This window comes from Arvicanthis niloticus, chromosome 30 (assembly GCF_011762505.2).
Source record: "Arvicanthis niloticus isolate mArvNil1 chromosome 30, mArvNil1.pat.X, whole genome shotgun sequence".
Taxonomy (NCBI): domain Eukaryota; kingdom Metazoa; phylum Chordata; class Mammalia; order Rodentia; family Muridae; genus Arvicanthis; species Arvicanthis niloticus.
The window spans coordinates 17253022-17265825 of NC_133438.1; the positions used below are offsets into that span (position 1 = coordinate 17253022).

Here is a 12804-nt window from a genome sequence, read left to right on the forward strand (position 1 = left end):
AATCATCATTTTTAGACACTAAAGATTTCTGTAGATGTTTAATTAATAAAATATTTTTAAAATCTTAAATAATGTAAGACTTAAAAATTCTTGAAGGACATGTAAGTATAGAATATCTTGAGTTGTCTGAACCCTTTTTTTTTTTTTTTTTTTTGGTTTTTTCGAGACAGGGTTTCTCTGTGTAGCCTTGGCTGGCCTGGAGCTCACTCTGTAGACCAGGCTGGCCTCGAACTCAGAAATCCGCCTGTCTCTGCCTCCCAAGGAGTTATCTGAATCGTATCCCAGATAAACCCAAATTCTATGCTGTTCATCAACATATAATACCTATTATTTTCCTCAAATATATGTATGGTATATGATGTCATGGGTGTTCAGAGATGATACATTAACTCTCCAATGCTCAACTTTGCAAATTTCAATTCTTAGTAATATAAATGCAAAGATTATCTTACAGTTGCAGATTAGTGTCGGTGTGAGAGTGACTTGATGTTCACCTGTGTGAACCATGTGTGTCCATGCATGCCTCAGTACACGGGTAGGTCTTGTACTCTTCCCTGCTGTGTTCAGCACACTAGCTGCCTGGAATCTTCTGGGGTTTGTCTCATTTCCAGCTCCCATCTCATTGGGATTGCTCTGTCCCAGGCTTTATGTGGGTTCTGTGGATCCAAACTGAGGCCCATGCTTGCACAGTGAGTCTTTACACGTGGAGCCGTCTCCCCAGCCCTGCCCTTCTAGTTGTTTAGCAACTTGGAGGTAAAGTATGTCTTACTTTTACTCAATGAATTATGCCATACCAGCTCAAAACTGATTCAGCTAGGATCACAAGAATATATATGTCAATCTCCACCTTTCTGACTCTTCCAAAATAAATGACAAGGGTCAGCAAGATGACTCAGGTTACTAGTAAAGCTGACATCTTAATTCCCATTCCAAGTACCGCCTGAGTGGAAGAAATGAATTTACTCAAAAAACTCATCTTCTGCCCTCCACAGGCAAACCATGACACACGTGCACATTCACACACAAATATACAGATGATAGATAGATAGATAGATAGATAGATAGATAGATAGATAGATAGATAGATAGGAGAGGGGGAGAGAGACAGAGACACAGTGACAGAGAAAGAGAGACAAAGAGAAAAAAAACCAGGAGAGAATTTTTGAAGTTTTAAAAGGTAGGCCAGGCATATTACCACAGCCTTTTAATTCTAGCACTAGGGAAGCAGAAAGCAGGGGAGAGAGTCTGTGAGTTCAAGGCTAACCTGGCCTAGATAGTGAGCTACAGGCCACAGCGCTACATGAGAATCTGTCTTCAAAAAAAAAAAGTTTTTAAGGAACTAGCAAATATAACCAGGAACATGATCCCTAATGAAAAAAGGTATATGTGCAGGGGACCAGGGAAGACACAGTTACTGGAGTTATGCCAAGGTCCCTCATGCTTTGGAAAGAATATTATATTTAGAATAACTAAATAAACACACACACACACACAAACACAAAGATAAGGAAAAAAAAAATCACTTCTCACTAATACAAAAGGCCAGAGAGCAGAGAACAGTAAACTAAGTATACCCTGAACAGTAACCACCAAGTAGAGTTGACGATTTTATTGGGGTTCAGAAAGTTGATTCCCAAATTCTATAGGAAATTAGAACATGTTTCTCCTAGTAAGCAGTGCTACAGATAAGTGCCATTTTCTGCCTAATAAAAAGGAACCTATTAACCATGGGGCAGAACTGGGTGACTTCAGGATCCACAGAGCATGGCACATGCTTTCTTTTTTCCCTATGGAAAATGGCCTTTGCGTTTTTAAGCGGTTTGTGGCGCTGACCTCCATCTGAGTTCACTTCTTCCCCCCAGTTACTTGCACTATTCCCTCTGAGATGGAAGCAAAGCAGCCTGTTCTTGTGGACATTTTATAAGCAGGAGTTTGCAAAGGACATAAAGTTCAGGTAGAGGGATACGTTTGAGAACAGGTGAGGAAGACACTTTTCAAATCTACAGCCTAGTGCATAGCAGACAGTTGAGGAAAATACACTATGAATCACATGCATAGAAATGGGAACATTTTTACAGACTCCACATTGGAAGGTCAGAGGACATGAGTCAGTCCTCTACTTCCATCATGTGGTCAGGGTCCCAAGAATTTAGGGTTCTGGGATTCCCAGGAATTCTGCTTAGGTCATCAGCTGGGCAGCAGTTAGATTGACAGTGACTGCCATTAATCACTGGGTCATCTCTCCAACCCATGTTTTCAAACTGTTTTGTTAAGAGGGCATATCTGTGAATCTCTGGTCCAGGAAGCATTAATTACTTCCTGTTTTGGAGTTTAACAGCTGTTCATTAAATATATACTTAAATTTTAAGGGCAAAGAAAAAAGGAAAGTATAAAATTATTCTTTTCTTAAGTACAGTAGCTCCACAGTGGTGTACGCACAAGGACTCAGGTAATCTACAGTTATCTTCCCCTGGAGGCTCAGGAACGAACAACTTTCTTTGCTGACCTAGATAACTTACTAATTTATTGAAGGTAACCAATGATTTATGAGTTTGCATGCTCCAAAAGTAAAAAGAAACAAAACCTGCTCAAAGCACTTACTCAGATTAACTTTTGATACCCTGAAGCCTCCCCTTAAGACATTTTTTGTGCATTCTTTTATAGTTCTTAAAACAGGTAATCTGACTTACTCCAAAATGCTTTTTAAGATACAAATGTTATCCTGTAATTGGGTGAAAGCAAATGTTCATTTCTGAAACTATTAACAAATGAATCTCTCAAAAGTGCTATTTACTTTTCCAAGTGAGTTGTTCACCGACAGGCCTCGGGCTCCCACATCTGAGAAAAGAGACCAGATCTTTTTTTTTTTTTTTTTTTTTTTTTTTTTGGTTTTTCGAGACAGGGTTTCTCTGTATAGCCTTGGCTGTCCTGGAACTCACTCTGTAGACCAGGCTGGCCTCGAACTCAGAAATCCTCCTGCCTCTGCCTCCCAAGTGCTGGGATTAAAGGCGTGCGCCACCAACGCCCGGCTTGTAACTTTTTTTTTTTTTTTTTTTTTTTGAGACCAGATCTTTCTATGGGAACCTGCTCTACCCACCTACCCACCGGCCCTCCCTCTAAATAGACCTGGAATGACCAAGTAGCCCACTGCCTGGGATTGGCTATGGCCTGTTAGTAGGATTGAATGGGCAAGAGGGCTTGCTGTAAGCACGAAGTCCTGAGTGTGAACTCCAGCACTCTGTACTAAGTTGGGCGTAGCCGCTCACATGGCTGTACCTCTCATGCACATGCCTTTAACTCCAGCCCTGTGCTTGATTAAAACAGAAAGGTTACTGGGGAGTTCTGACCTCAAACCCAAGTCTAGGTTCAGTGAATCTTTCCCAAAGGAATATGACAGAGATGATAATACAGGACACCTAACATCCCCCACCCCCTGGCTTCCCTACTCACACCTTCCTGTACACGCACACTGTACATGCAGCTCTCTCTTGTGCGTGCGCTCTCTCTCTCTCTCTCTCTCTCTCTCTCTCTCTCACACACACACACACACACACACACACACACCACATATATGCATAAAAACTGGATGAGCTGGGCAAATATAATCCCAATTTAAATGTTTAGTAAAACAATTATTCAGTTAGCTCTAAAACACAAGATGGTAGAAAGACATCCCTGAAGAGCCACTGGGGTCATGGAGAATGTTCTTAAACAAGCCTGTCACAAGTGATACTGCATGACCAGTCACTGAACAACAACAACAACAAAAAAAAGAGATTGAATCCTTTCTGTCTGACCAAGATCCCTGGTGTATAATAAACTCTACTTCCCCTATAGAAATATATTCTTCTCAACCCCAAAGCAGCTCTAAAATACAATTGCAAGACTTGAGATTTCTTTCTACACATTCTTTCTACACAGACAGTTCAGTAGAGTTGGTATTGAAAGGACTCCAGATGTTGGGAGTAGCCAGACAGGTCTCCATGGTTCCTGCTTATATCTATAAATAAATAAATACCTGGCCAGCTCAAAGTGACAGATGTAGTAGCATTGAAGCAAGTATGTCTACAGGAGGAGCTAGACGTGTGTTCTGCTCCTCTTGCCTGAACTCACTCCAGACAATGTGGTGCATCCCTTTTCTCCTCTAATAATAACCTGCTAATGTTCCATCTCCTCTTCCTGGAAGAAAAGGCTCAGGACCCACCAAACGAAACAAAATAGCACATCTACAGGCATTTCTTTCCAGCAGAAGGTCTGAACCAGGGGAGAAAACATCTAATAAGAAAAATTCAAGTGAGGCTTGTCACCACATTCTCTAAGTTCTCCTTCCTCCCCACAAACAAGGAGGGCAAGACCTAGGAGCTTGCATTTCCACAGCTCTAAGCATAGTGACACCCCAAAGACGCCAGAAAGAGCTTCCTCGGGACCTTAAGTAGAGCTTATAAGGAACCCTCACTCACTCAAGAGTAGAAGCATAGAAAGAACCCCCAGCAGGGCAGGCAGTCTTGGCCTCAAGCGTGCGAGGGGTTTGTCCTAACACGCGAGACTGATGACAGCCTACAAGTAAGTGAGAACTAAGAGACAGATCGTTTGTTCTGGTCTTTCACTGATTTTTAGATTGACATAAATCCAGCTGTCATGCAGCTGGTCCTCAAGCCTATTATTATATTATGCTAAACAAGAGATTGTTGAGTCCATTTTGCTTCCACACTTAGTAGAACAAACAGTAAGAGAACTTGACACATAAGACGGGGAATGAGGTCTGGGGAGATGGCACAGTGAGGGAGAATCATGCCACCAACCGTGAGCATCTAAGCTAGATCCTGGGAGACCATGCAATAAAAGAGAGCCAACTCCCACAAGTTGTCCTCTGACCTCCACACATAGGATGGGGCACATATAGTCTATCCCATACATATATACATACATACATACATACATACATACATACATACATACATACCACTCACTAGATAAGTAAATGCAAGAAAACAAAAGAACAGTGATAACCCTGCTAATGAGAGCAAACCCCACTGAGAGGAGACCAGAAGCCAGGTCTGTGGAGTGAGAGAAGTGAGCAGTGTGTATGAAGAACAGGGGTGTTTTTTTCAGGAGGTTGAGGTGGGAGGTACAGTGTGTGATCACTAGTTCTCATAACTAAAAACCATAAACTAGTAACGAGTTCCATGAAGATGACTTTAAATAACTCCCCCTACCCTCTTCAATACAACACACATGCACTCGCTCATGCGCACACACACACCACAATCATTGTTTAAAGATGCAGACAATGAAGAGCTGATGTTTCACTGCCTAAATGAAGGGAAGATCTGCCCAATCAAGAGTGTGAGCATCTTAACAACTCAGGAGGGAACTATGGGTAAGGATTCTGCACTACAGACCAAAGGCGTTTGGTGGTTAAAAAAATAAAAAGACTTTGTGTCATTGAAAACAATAAACCACATTGATGGGCACACAGAATGCATTTCCTCACTAGATCCTACAAATGTGGGATCAAGAGATATCCTTTAACTAGCTGCAATTAAAAAATTAAAAAAATCTTATTAACAAATATTCTTTTCACAAAATAATAATTAAAGTTTCAGAAAATATGCAAATTTGTAAGGAATTACTAACAGCACGGTACATAGGATTTTTAAACACCATGGGGAGTCACATAAAAATGGTGGCCCTGGGCCGGGCAGTGGTGGCGCACGCCTTTAATCCCAGCACTTAGGAGGCAGAGGCAGGCGGATTTCTGAGTTCGAGGCCAGCCTGGTCTACAGAGTGAGTTCCAGGACAGCCAGGACTACACAGAGAAACCCTGTCTCAACAAAACAAAACAAAACAAACAAAAAAAAATGGTGGCCCTGGACTGGATACATAGCTCAGTGGTTAGAGAACTTGTCTGGCAAGCACAGGTCTCTGAGTTTAATACCCAGCACCAGGAGAGACAGACAAAAAAATCCTGACCTCCTCAAGGAGAGCAAACCGTGTCTTTTTCTTAAGAGTTATATTCAAAAGCCCGACTTCCAGATCTCCCCAACACATCCCCCTTATATACTACAGGAAGTTTCCCCATCTAAATCACTAACAAGTCTCTCCTTATAAGAACTTAGCTCAAAATTCATGCAACCTTTATCTGAGTTTGCTCATGCGTCAGGCATCAGGAAATCCGGCAGACTCTCTATCTCCAAGAGTTCGTGACCCACTCCCTCCATTCCTGCAATGACTAAGACCTTGGCCCAGGCCCACTGTCAGCTCCACCTCCTATGAGTGGTCATTTCTCCTAGTTATATTATCAATCCCTATGACCTTCTGAAATTGAAGTCCTTGTCCTTCCTCTTTCAAATCTTTCCTCCCTTCATGTCATTCCATCTTTTTAAAAAATCTAATCAGAGTCTCACCAGCTCACACAGCCATCGCCTGTCCACTAGCTTCCTTCTCCCTGGCCCTCTGGCCTGCAGGGCTCTCTGCTTCTCTTACCAGAGCTCCAGGGCCTCCTCTAGGCTCCTGCCTCTTTTGCATTCTAACCTCTAGGCCAGCACAACCCTTGTTCTCTTATACCTGCTAATCTTGACCAGCCGCAGCTCGGCTTATTTGGCTTATTTCCGACTCCAGGACACCTCTCCCTACTCCAACACATACTTTTCGACACGTTTTAAATATGAAATGTCTTGCATGAGCCCATGGGTTGAACCCCTGGTCCCAGCTGGTAGCAATACTGGGGTGGGGATAATAAAGAACTTTTGGAAGTAAGGCCTGATAGGAAGAAATAAACCACTTGAGGTGTGTCTTCGGCAGCCTGACCCTTATCAACCCAGACCCGTAGTCTCTCTGCTTGTTGGCGGCCTCCTCCACAGTACACGCCCGCCGCCATGTTGCCTAGCCTTGACTCAAACCTAAATCAATATGGGTCCATGGGCTCAGGCCTCTAACTGGAGTCAAGGTAGAGGCCTCCTTGTTGCTCTCTTGCTTTTCTCAGGTACTTGTCACAGTGAGGAAAAGCCACAAGCAGTCACATTTTCCATTAAACACCAGCACAGGGACAATTGCCAGATTCTCAGTGACAACTCAACTGGAGTAACTGAGTGACTTACAGACCTTACGGGCTTCCAGAACAAAGCAATGGGGGAGACTTGAACATTCTTAGATCTGAACTTCGGTTATGGAAGTGACAGCACTTTCCACTTGGCATGGCTGCTGGGCCAAGTTCCTTAAGATGGAGGAGGAAAGTACAAAGAAGACAGGAGGGAGTCTGGCTGCCAAAAAAAAATGACCCGCCCACATTCCACTGAGGTTCACAGGCTTCACGTCCGATTGCATGTGCAGCTATCCCCAGTCCAATTCAGGAACAGCTATGGAAGAAAAGACATTTCCAAGGTCTTTTGGATTTCGAAAGACTACAATTTTATATTAGTCTTCATTTCCCAGTGTCTTGTTTCTTTACCTGGTATAGGGAGTGAATGAGAATTGGAGGGTCTTAAAGATGAGATTGAAACTCGATAGCTATCTGAAGATTACTTTGAAATCTTCCTCTTCCTCATTCCTTCTGTACACTGAAATTACAGATACACCAGGACACCCAATTTCCCATAAGTCTTTTTATTGACTTATTATTCCTTGTTGTGCTGGAAGATACTTTTTGTTTGAGGCGTGGCCTCAGATAGCCCAGATTGACCTTGAACTTTCTATAGGTAGATAGACAAGGCTAGGCTTAAATTCTAGATCCTCCCTCACTTCCAAATGCTGGGATTATAGATATGTGCCACCATACCTAGCTTCCAAAAATCATTCTTAACTAAGCATGGTGACCTTCTATTTCTTAACCCTTGACAAAATGAGATTCCCAAGCAAGACAAACTGAAGAATATCCTATGTGGCTTAAAGTATTTAGGAAAGCTGCCTGGAGGTAGACTGCCCCAAAGGCTTTCATGCATTATCCAGCTTCTTCCCAGTAAGGAGAAGACTATTGTGAAGTCCAACCACAGGCAGAGATGTCAGGTCTGTGGTACACACTGCTAATGACCAGGAGAGCAAGAAGTCAGCCATGTTGGACTTCCAGCCTCGGGTTTCAGGGTTCTGATAACCCTTAGATAATGAAAACCATGTTTGTTCTAGTAAGGCACCAAAGATCTCATTCTCCAACCTATTTTACACTATTTAAAAAAAATTTTTTTTAAAGTTAAGAGTTTTCAGTAAGACAGAAAATATCACTAGAAGTTAATATTAAAAGAAAAACCATATAAAGCAATCGTAGCAATGTTCCCCCTTGAGATGATGCTAAAGTCAAGAGAACAGCAATATAGCTTTTGTTTTTTTTGAGAAACTGTTTTTCCTAAAGCAAACACTGAGATGCCTGCCTAAAAACACAAGTAAGTAAATAAAGTCTTGTAAATATAGCTATCCATAAAAAGTGGTTTCCTTTGGAAACATGTGTATACAGTTAGCCAGAAAATTAATGTTAACATATTCTTTCAAGTTCCAGTAGTTTGAGGAAAAACACTGCAAAAAAATAAATAAATAAATAAAACAGAAAAACAGGATTCTCCAACTGGGAGGATGAAAACAGGATTCTCCAACTGGGAGGATTAAAAACAGGATTCTCCAGCTGGGAGGCTCCAACCAGGAGTAGGAGGAATTCTTCAATCTGGGATCCGAGCCTGTGTTCTGACTGAGATAATGGGATATAAAGAGTTCTATGATAACAGACCGCTCACCAAAATATTAAACGTCTCACCATCCTGAGTTTTCATAAGACCAGAACAGCAATAAAGAAGGATTTGGCAAGAGAAAGCTAAGAAAATCAAACATTTTCTATAAACATCTGAAGTCATAAATATAACCCATTGTATTTTGCTGCTATATATGAAATATATAACATGTAATGTGCACATTATATAATATGTATATATATATATATTAACTCATATATATGTGAGTTAATCTATTAAACCATGTGATTCAAAATCTCATCGATGCACATATTATTCAGAATGACATTTTTTGATAAACAAGGTCAGAATTTTGAGCTACCTCCAGCTACTTTTAAATAGATATGAGGACATGCAGGGTCTAATTTAGCCTCTTATATATATGAGTTTTACTTCAGCTTTAATTACAAAATAGGCATCAACTATCACTGAAATCGTAGAGCATCTTCCTAACGCTTAAACTACCAGCCAGCCAACCCACCCATAGCCAGCATCCATTATGACTAGGGACCCTATCTCTTCCACTGCTCAAATCCCTCATTCCAGGAAGCCTTACTCCATGCCAACTCTAGTATCTTAACCCCTTTGAGGCTAAACAAGGAACCTCCCAACATTACATTCTGCTTAGCTGATATGGAATCCTAAGCTTTAGGGTAAAAATTAATGAGGACTGCTCCCCCTTATCCCCCTCATCCCCCTCAAACTAGTCTTCACTTTTCTCCCCACACCCTATCCCTCATGAAAGTCAAATCCCAGAACAGAGTGGGTAAGCAATATGGCAGGCCCTTTACAGCCCACCTAGAGATGTGGCCAACACATATTGCGCGGCCTACTGCCCACCCTGTTTTCTCTGCCCACCTTGGTTCTGCTTCTGCAATAGCTGAAAACAATCCGATCCACATGTTTTTTTTTTTTTCCAACCCCCTCAAGACTAAACCACCCATTACAAGCTATACAAACCTGCAAACAACAGGAAAGAATGGCTACAGTTTCCTGCAGAAAGCTTCCTCTAAGAGACTTTGCTACAACTGAAGGAATGTCTGGGGTTTGAGTCTGAACAGTGGGATGAAGGTTGGGACCCAAAGTCCCAGGGGTTTCATTCCCTCTCACAATGGAGACCCACGACTCAGCTCCCTCCTCAGGCCACCCAGCCTGAAGCCAGTGACAAATGAACTTAGTTAGCACAAAGTTTGGGCTATTTTAACTATCCTAAGGAAGCCAAGCTAGGGCTGCTTGCTGCAGGTTTGCGGTTGCTGGTAGCCTGCAGCTAAAAGGTGAGTGAGTGAGTATTTTACTGTCCTGAAGAAGCAAGCAAGGGGAAACACTTGATAAATCCCAAAGAAAACAAAAGGGCTACAGGCGTAGCCCCAAGCAACCACTCCCTTTGAACTTTGGAAATGAGTTCATCCAATGGCCTCGATACAATGGGCAACATGTGAGAAGCAAAGTTCCCCAGCCAACGTCTAACGCGAAATATTACAGCCTTTCCTTTGATTTTCCCACACCCCTCACGTTTAGGGATTTGGAAAACCAATGAAAGGTGTCCTTCTTTCAGTGGAAGGCCCAGCGTCAAGTCACCCAGGAATAACAAAGTTTTCATTATCACTTTTAATATCAAGATGGAATTGGACTTACTGATAACTTTCTTTTTGCAATCTTCAGGCCAATATTTGCAATTTATATCTAAGCCTGGAGATTACAAGCTTCAGCTAGGGAGAAGGTCATTAAGGAGAGAAAGGAAGAGGCAGGAGAAAAACCAACCTTGAAAAACAGAACAAAGTACACACAGAGAGAGGACTCTGAGACTCAATGGTCTGTAGAGCGTTTGCCCTGTCTGCCTATAAAGTGATTTAACATTAACCATGCTCCCTCTACCAGCAAAGTACTTACTGCCTCCTGACAAAAACTCCCTTTTGAAATCCCAAGAGTGCAGGGAGGGGTGTGTCGGGCTGTGGGAGTAATCTACATACACTGAAGAATGCGAACAGCACAGCCACAGACCACTGACTTGGGCATTTTGCCTAAGCGGTCTGCTTTCAGCGAGGGGGCGGAGGGTGCCACTCTCAAAACAGCAAGTAGAGTGACCAAGCCTCCCTGCTTTTTTGGCAGACTTTCCCAGCTAACAGTTCCAGCAGAATTTTGAGCCCATTCAAGAATTCCATCGCCCAGAGAGTGTTTCCGATACAGTCATTTGATCAGTCAGTATTTGCACATGCACCTGCTAAGTAACTGGTCCGGGAGCCGGAGAGCCACAGAGCCACAGAGCCACATCCACCCACCCCCCCAACCTCCCCCATCCTCTTGGGGCAGAAGGGCTCTTGCACTCGGGTGAATGAGATGCAAAGAACAATCCAACCGCCTATGCTGCAGCGTTAGGTCAGGCTTCAAGTACAGAGGTGACTCTCTTCCCTCATGACAACTTCCCTGTCACTTTGTTTCTGGGACAGGTAGGGGGGTTTTTGTTGCTCTCCTTACCTGGAGGTGGCTTCATCGCCTCCCTTTGCATGGCTGTCCCCAACGACCTGGTCCTTGCCGCTGGGGTGGTAAGCAGTTAGCACAACTCCCGAGGAACTCGAGAGCCAATTCATGGTGAGAGAAGGGGCATAATTTCTGGGATCCTGACACAGAGGGGAATGAAGTTCCTGTCTCGCCTTGCCAACTAGCAAGGGCCAGCCCCGCCCCTGTCCGGGCCAGCGATTCACAGGGAGAGCTCTGGGCGTGGCCTCTCCTGCAGGGCTTCCTGGCCCTGCAGTTACAGGCCGTGTGTGACTCACAGCTTTGTTTAAACCCCGCAGTCCCCCGACTGCAGTGGCAACACTTAAATGGGGCCTGGGTGCACAGCACAGTCCCTGCTCCCAGCTCCCAATGCAAGTACAAGCCTAGTTAGCTAGGAAAGTGTGGGTTAGGGCAGAGGCTTTCCCCCTTCCCCATTTGTGTTACCATCTGATAATTTCTGCTGCTTCTTGTAACTCGAGTAAGGCATTCCTTAACCCCTTCAGGCACTCAGCATTCACCGCAGCCAAACCCCGAGGAGCCCAAGCAAAGGTCACAATGCCATCTGGCCCACCAGAAAGGCTTTGCTTCCCGCTATGAAAATATTGTGTTATTGTGTACCCTGAAATGTCAAACATACCTGCTGTTTAATCAAACACTATTTAGGAAAAAATAAATTTTTAAATGTCTACCTAATAACCTGTCTGTTCAAAGGTAATGGTCAAAATAAAAAAAGTTTCAACATTTGCTGAGAACCTATTACTTTTCAGTGATGGTAGTGGAGCACCCCGGAGCACTCCAGCTTATCACACACACATAGACACATAGACACACAGACACACAGACACACACACACTCTAAATATTATTAGAAAGAGTATAGCCAGTAGACAGGTGAAATATCTTGACCAAAATAAATTAGTAAATAAGTAAGAAGTTAGTAAGTACCAGGGGGTGTCCTCCTAGATTCTGTCTTGTTTAGTCAATTGAAAAAGCAAGTTCAAAAGTCATTTTTTAAAAAATCATTTTCTGGCTGGGCAGTGGTGGCGCACGCCTTTAATCCCAACACTTGGGAGGCAGAGGCAGGCGGATTTCTGAGTTCCAGACCAGCCTGGTCTACAGAGTGAGTTCCAGGACAGCCAGGGCTACACAGAGAAACCCTGTCTCGGGAAAAAAAAAAAAAATCATTTTCTGGGTTTTCTAGTCTAAAACATTAAAAATGAAAATTCCTGCTTTTTGATAGATGTGACAATCTCATTTGAAACATTTTGCTTGATACTTTATTATACATAAGAAATATATAATTATATGTATAACTATGTTATGTATAATATATATACATATATATATGTATATATATATACATATATATATAATTATATTACATGTAACATTAAATTAAATATCACTGTGTAGCCCTGGTTGGCCTAGAACTTGCTGTTTAAACCAGACTGGCCTCAAACCATAGATTCTTCTATTTCTGCTCCCAAGTGCTATTCTTGGCACCACACCTTGATGATGATGATGGTGGTGGTGGTGGTGGTGGTGATGATGATGTTTGGGGTGGTTACTCATGTGAATGTTTGTATGTTCATCCA

At 42.7% G+C, this 12804-nt stretch overlaps 1 protein-coding gene across 2 annotated transcripts in view; it reads right to left on the bottom strand.

Annotated features, from left to right (window-relative positions):
* The window catches only part of Arhgap18 (Rho GTPase activating protein 18), a 202462-nt gene that overhangs the window by 124380 nt on the left and 65278 nt on the right, over positions 1-12804 (bottom strand). Inside the window, exon 1 of one of the 2 annotated variants that reach the window (XM_076927976.1) lies at positions 11190-11384. The exons of the other annotated variant lie outside the window; for it this stretch is intronic. Within the exon in view, the coding sequence (XP_076784091.1) occupies positions 11190-11302 (113 nt within the window). The 5' untranslated portion in view covers positions 11303-11384. Of the gene's footprint in view, positions 1-11189; positions 11385-12804 lie in introns of those variants that run through there. 2 annotated transcript variants of the gene reach the window in all.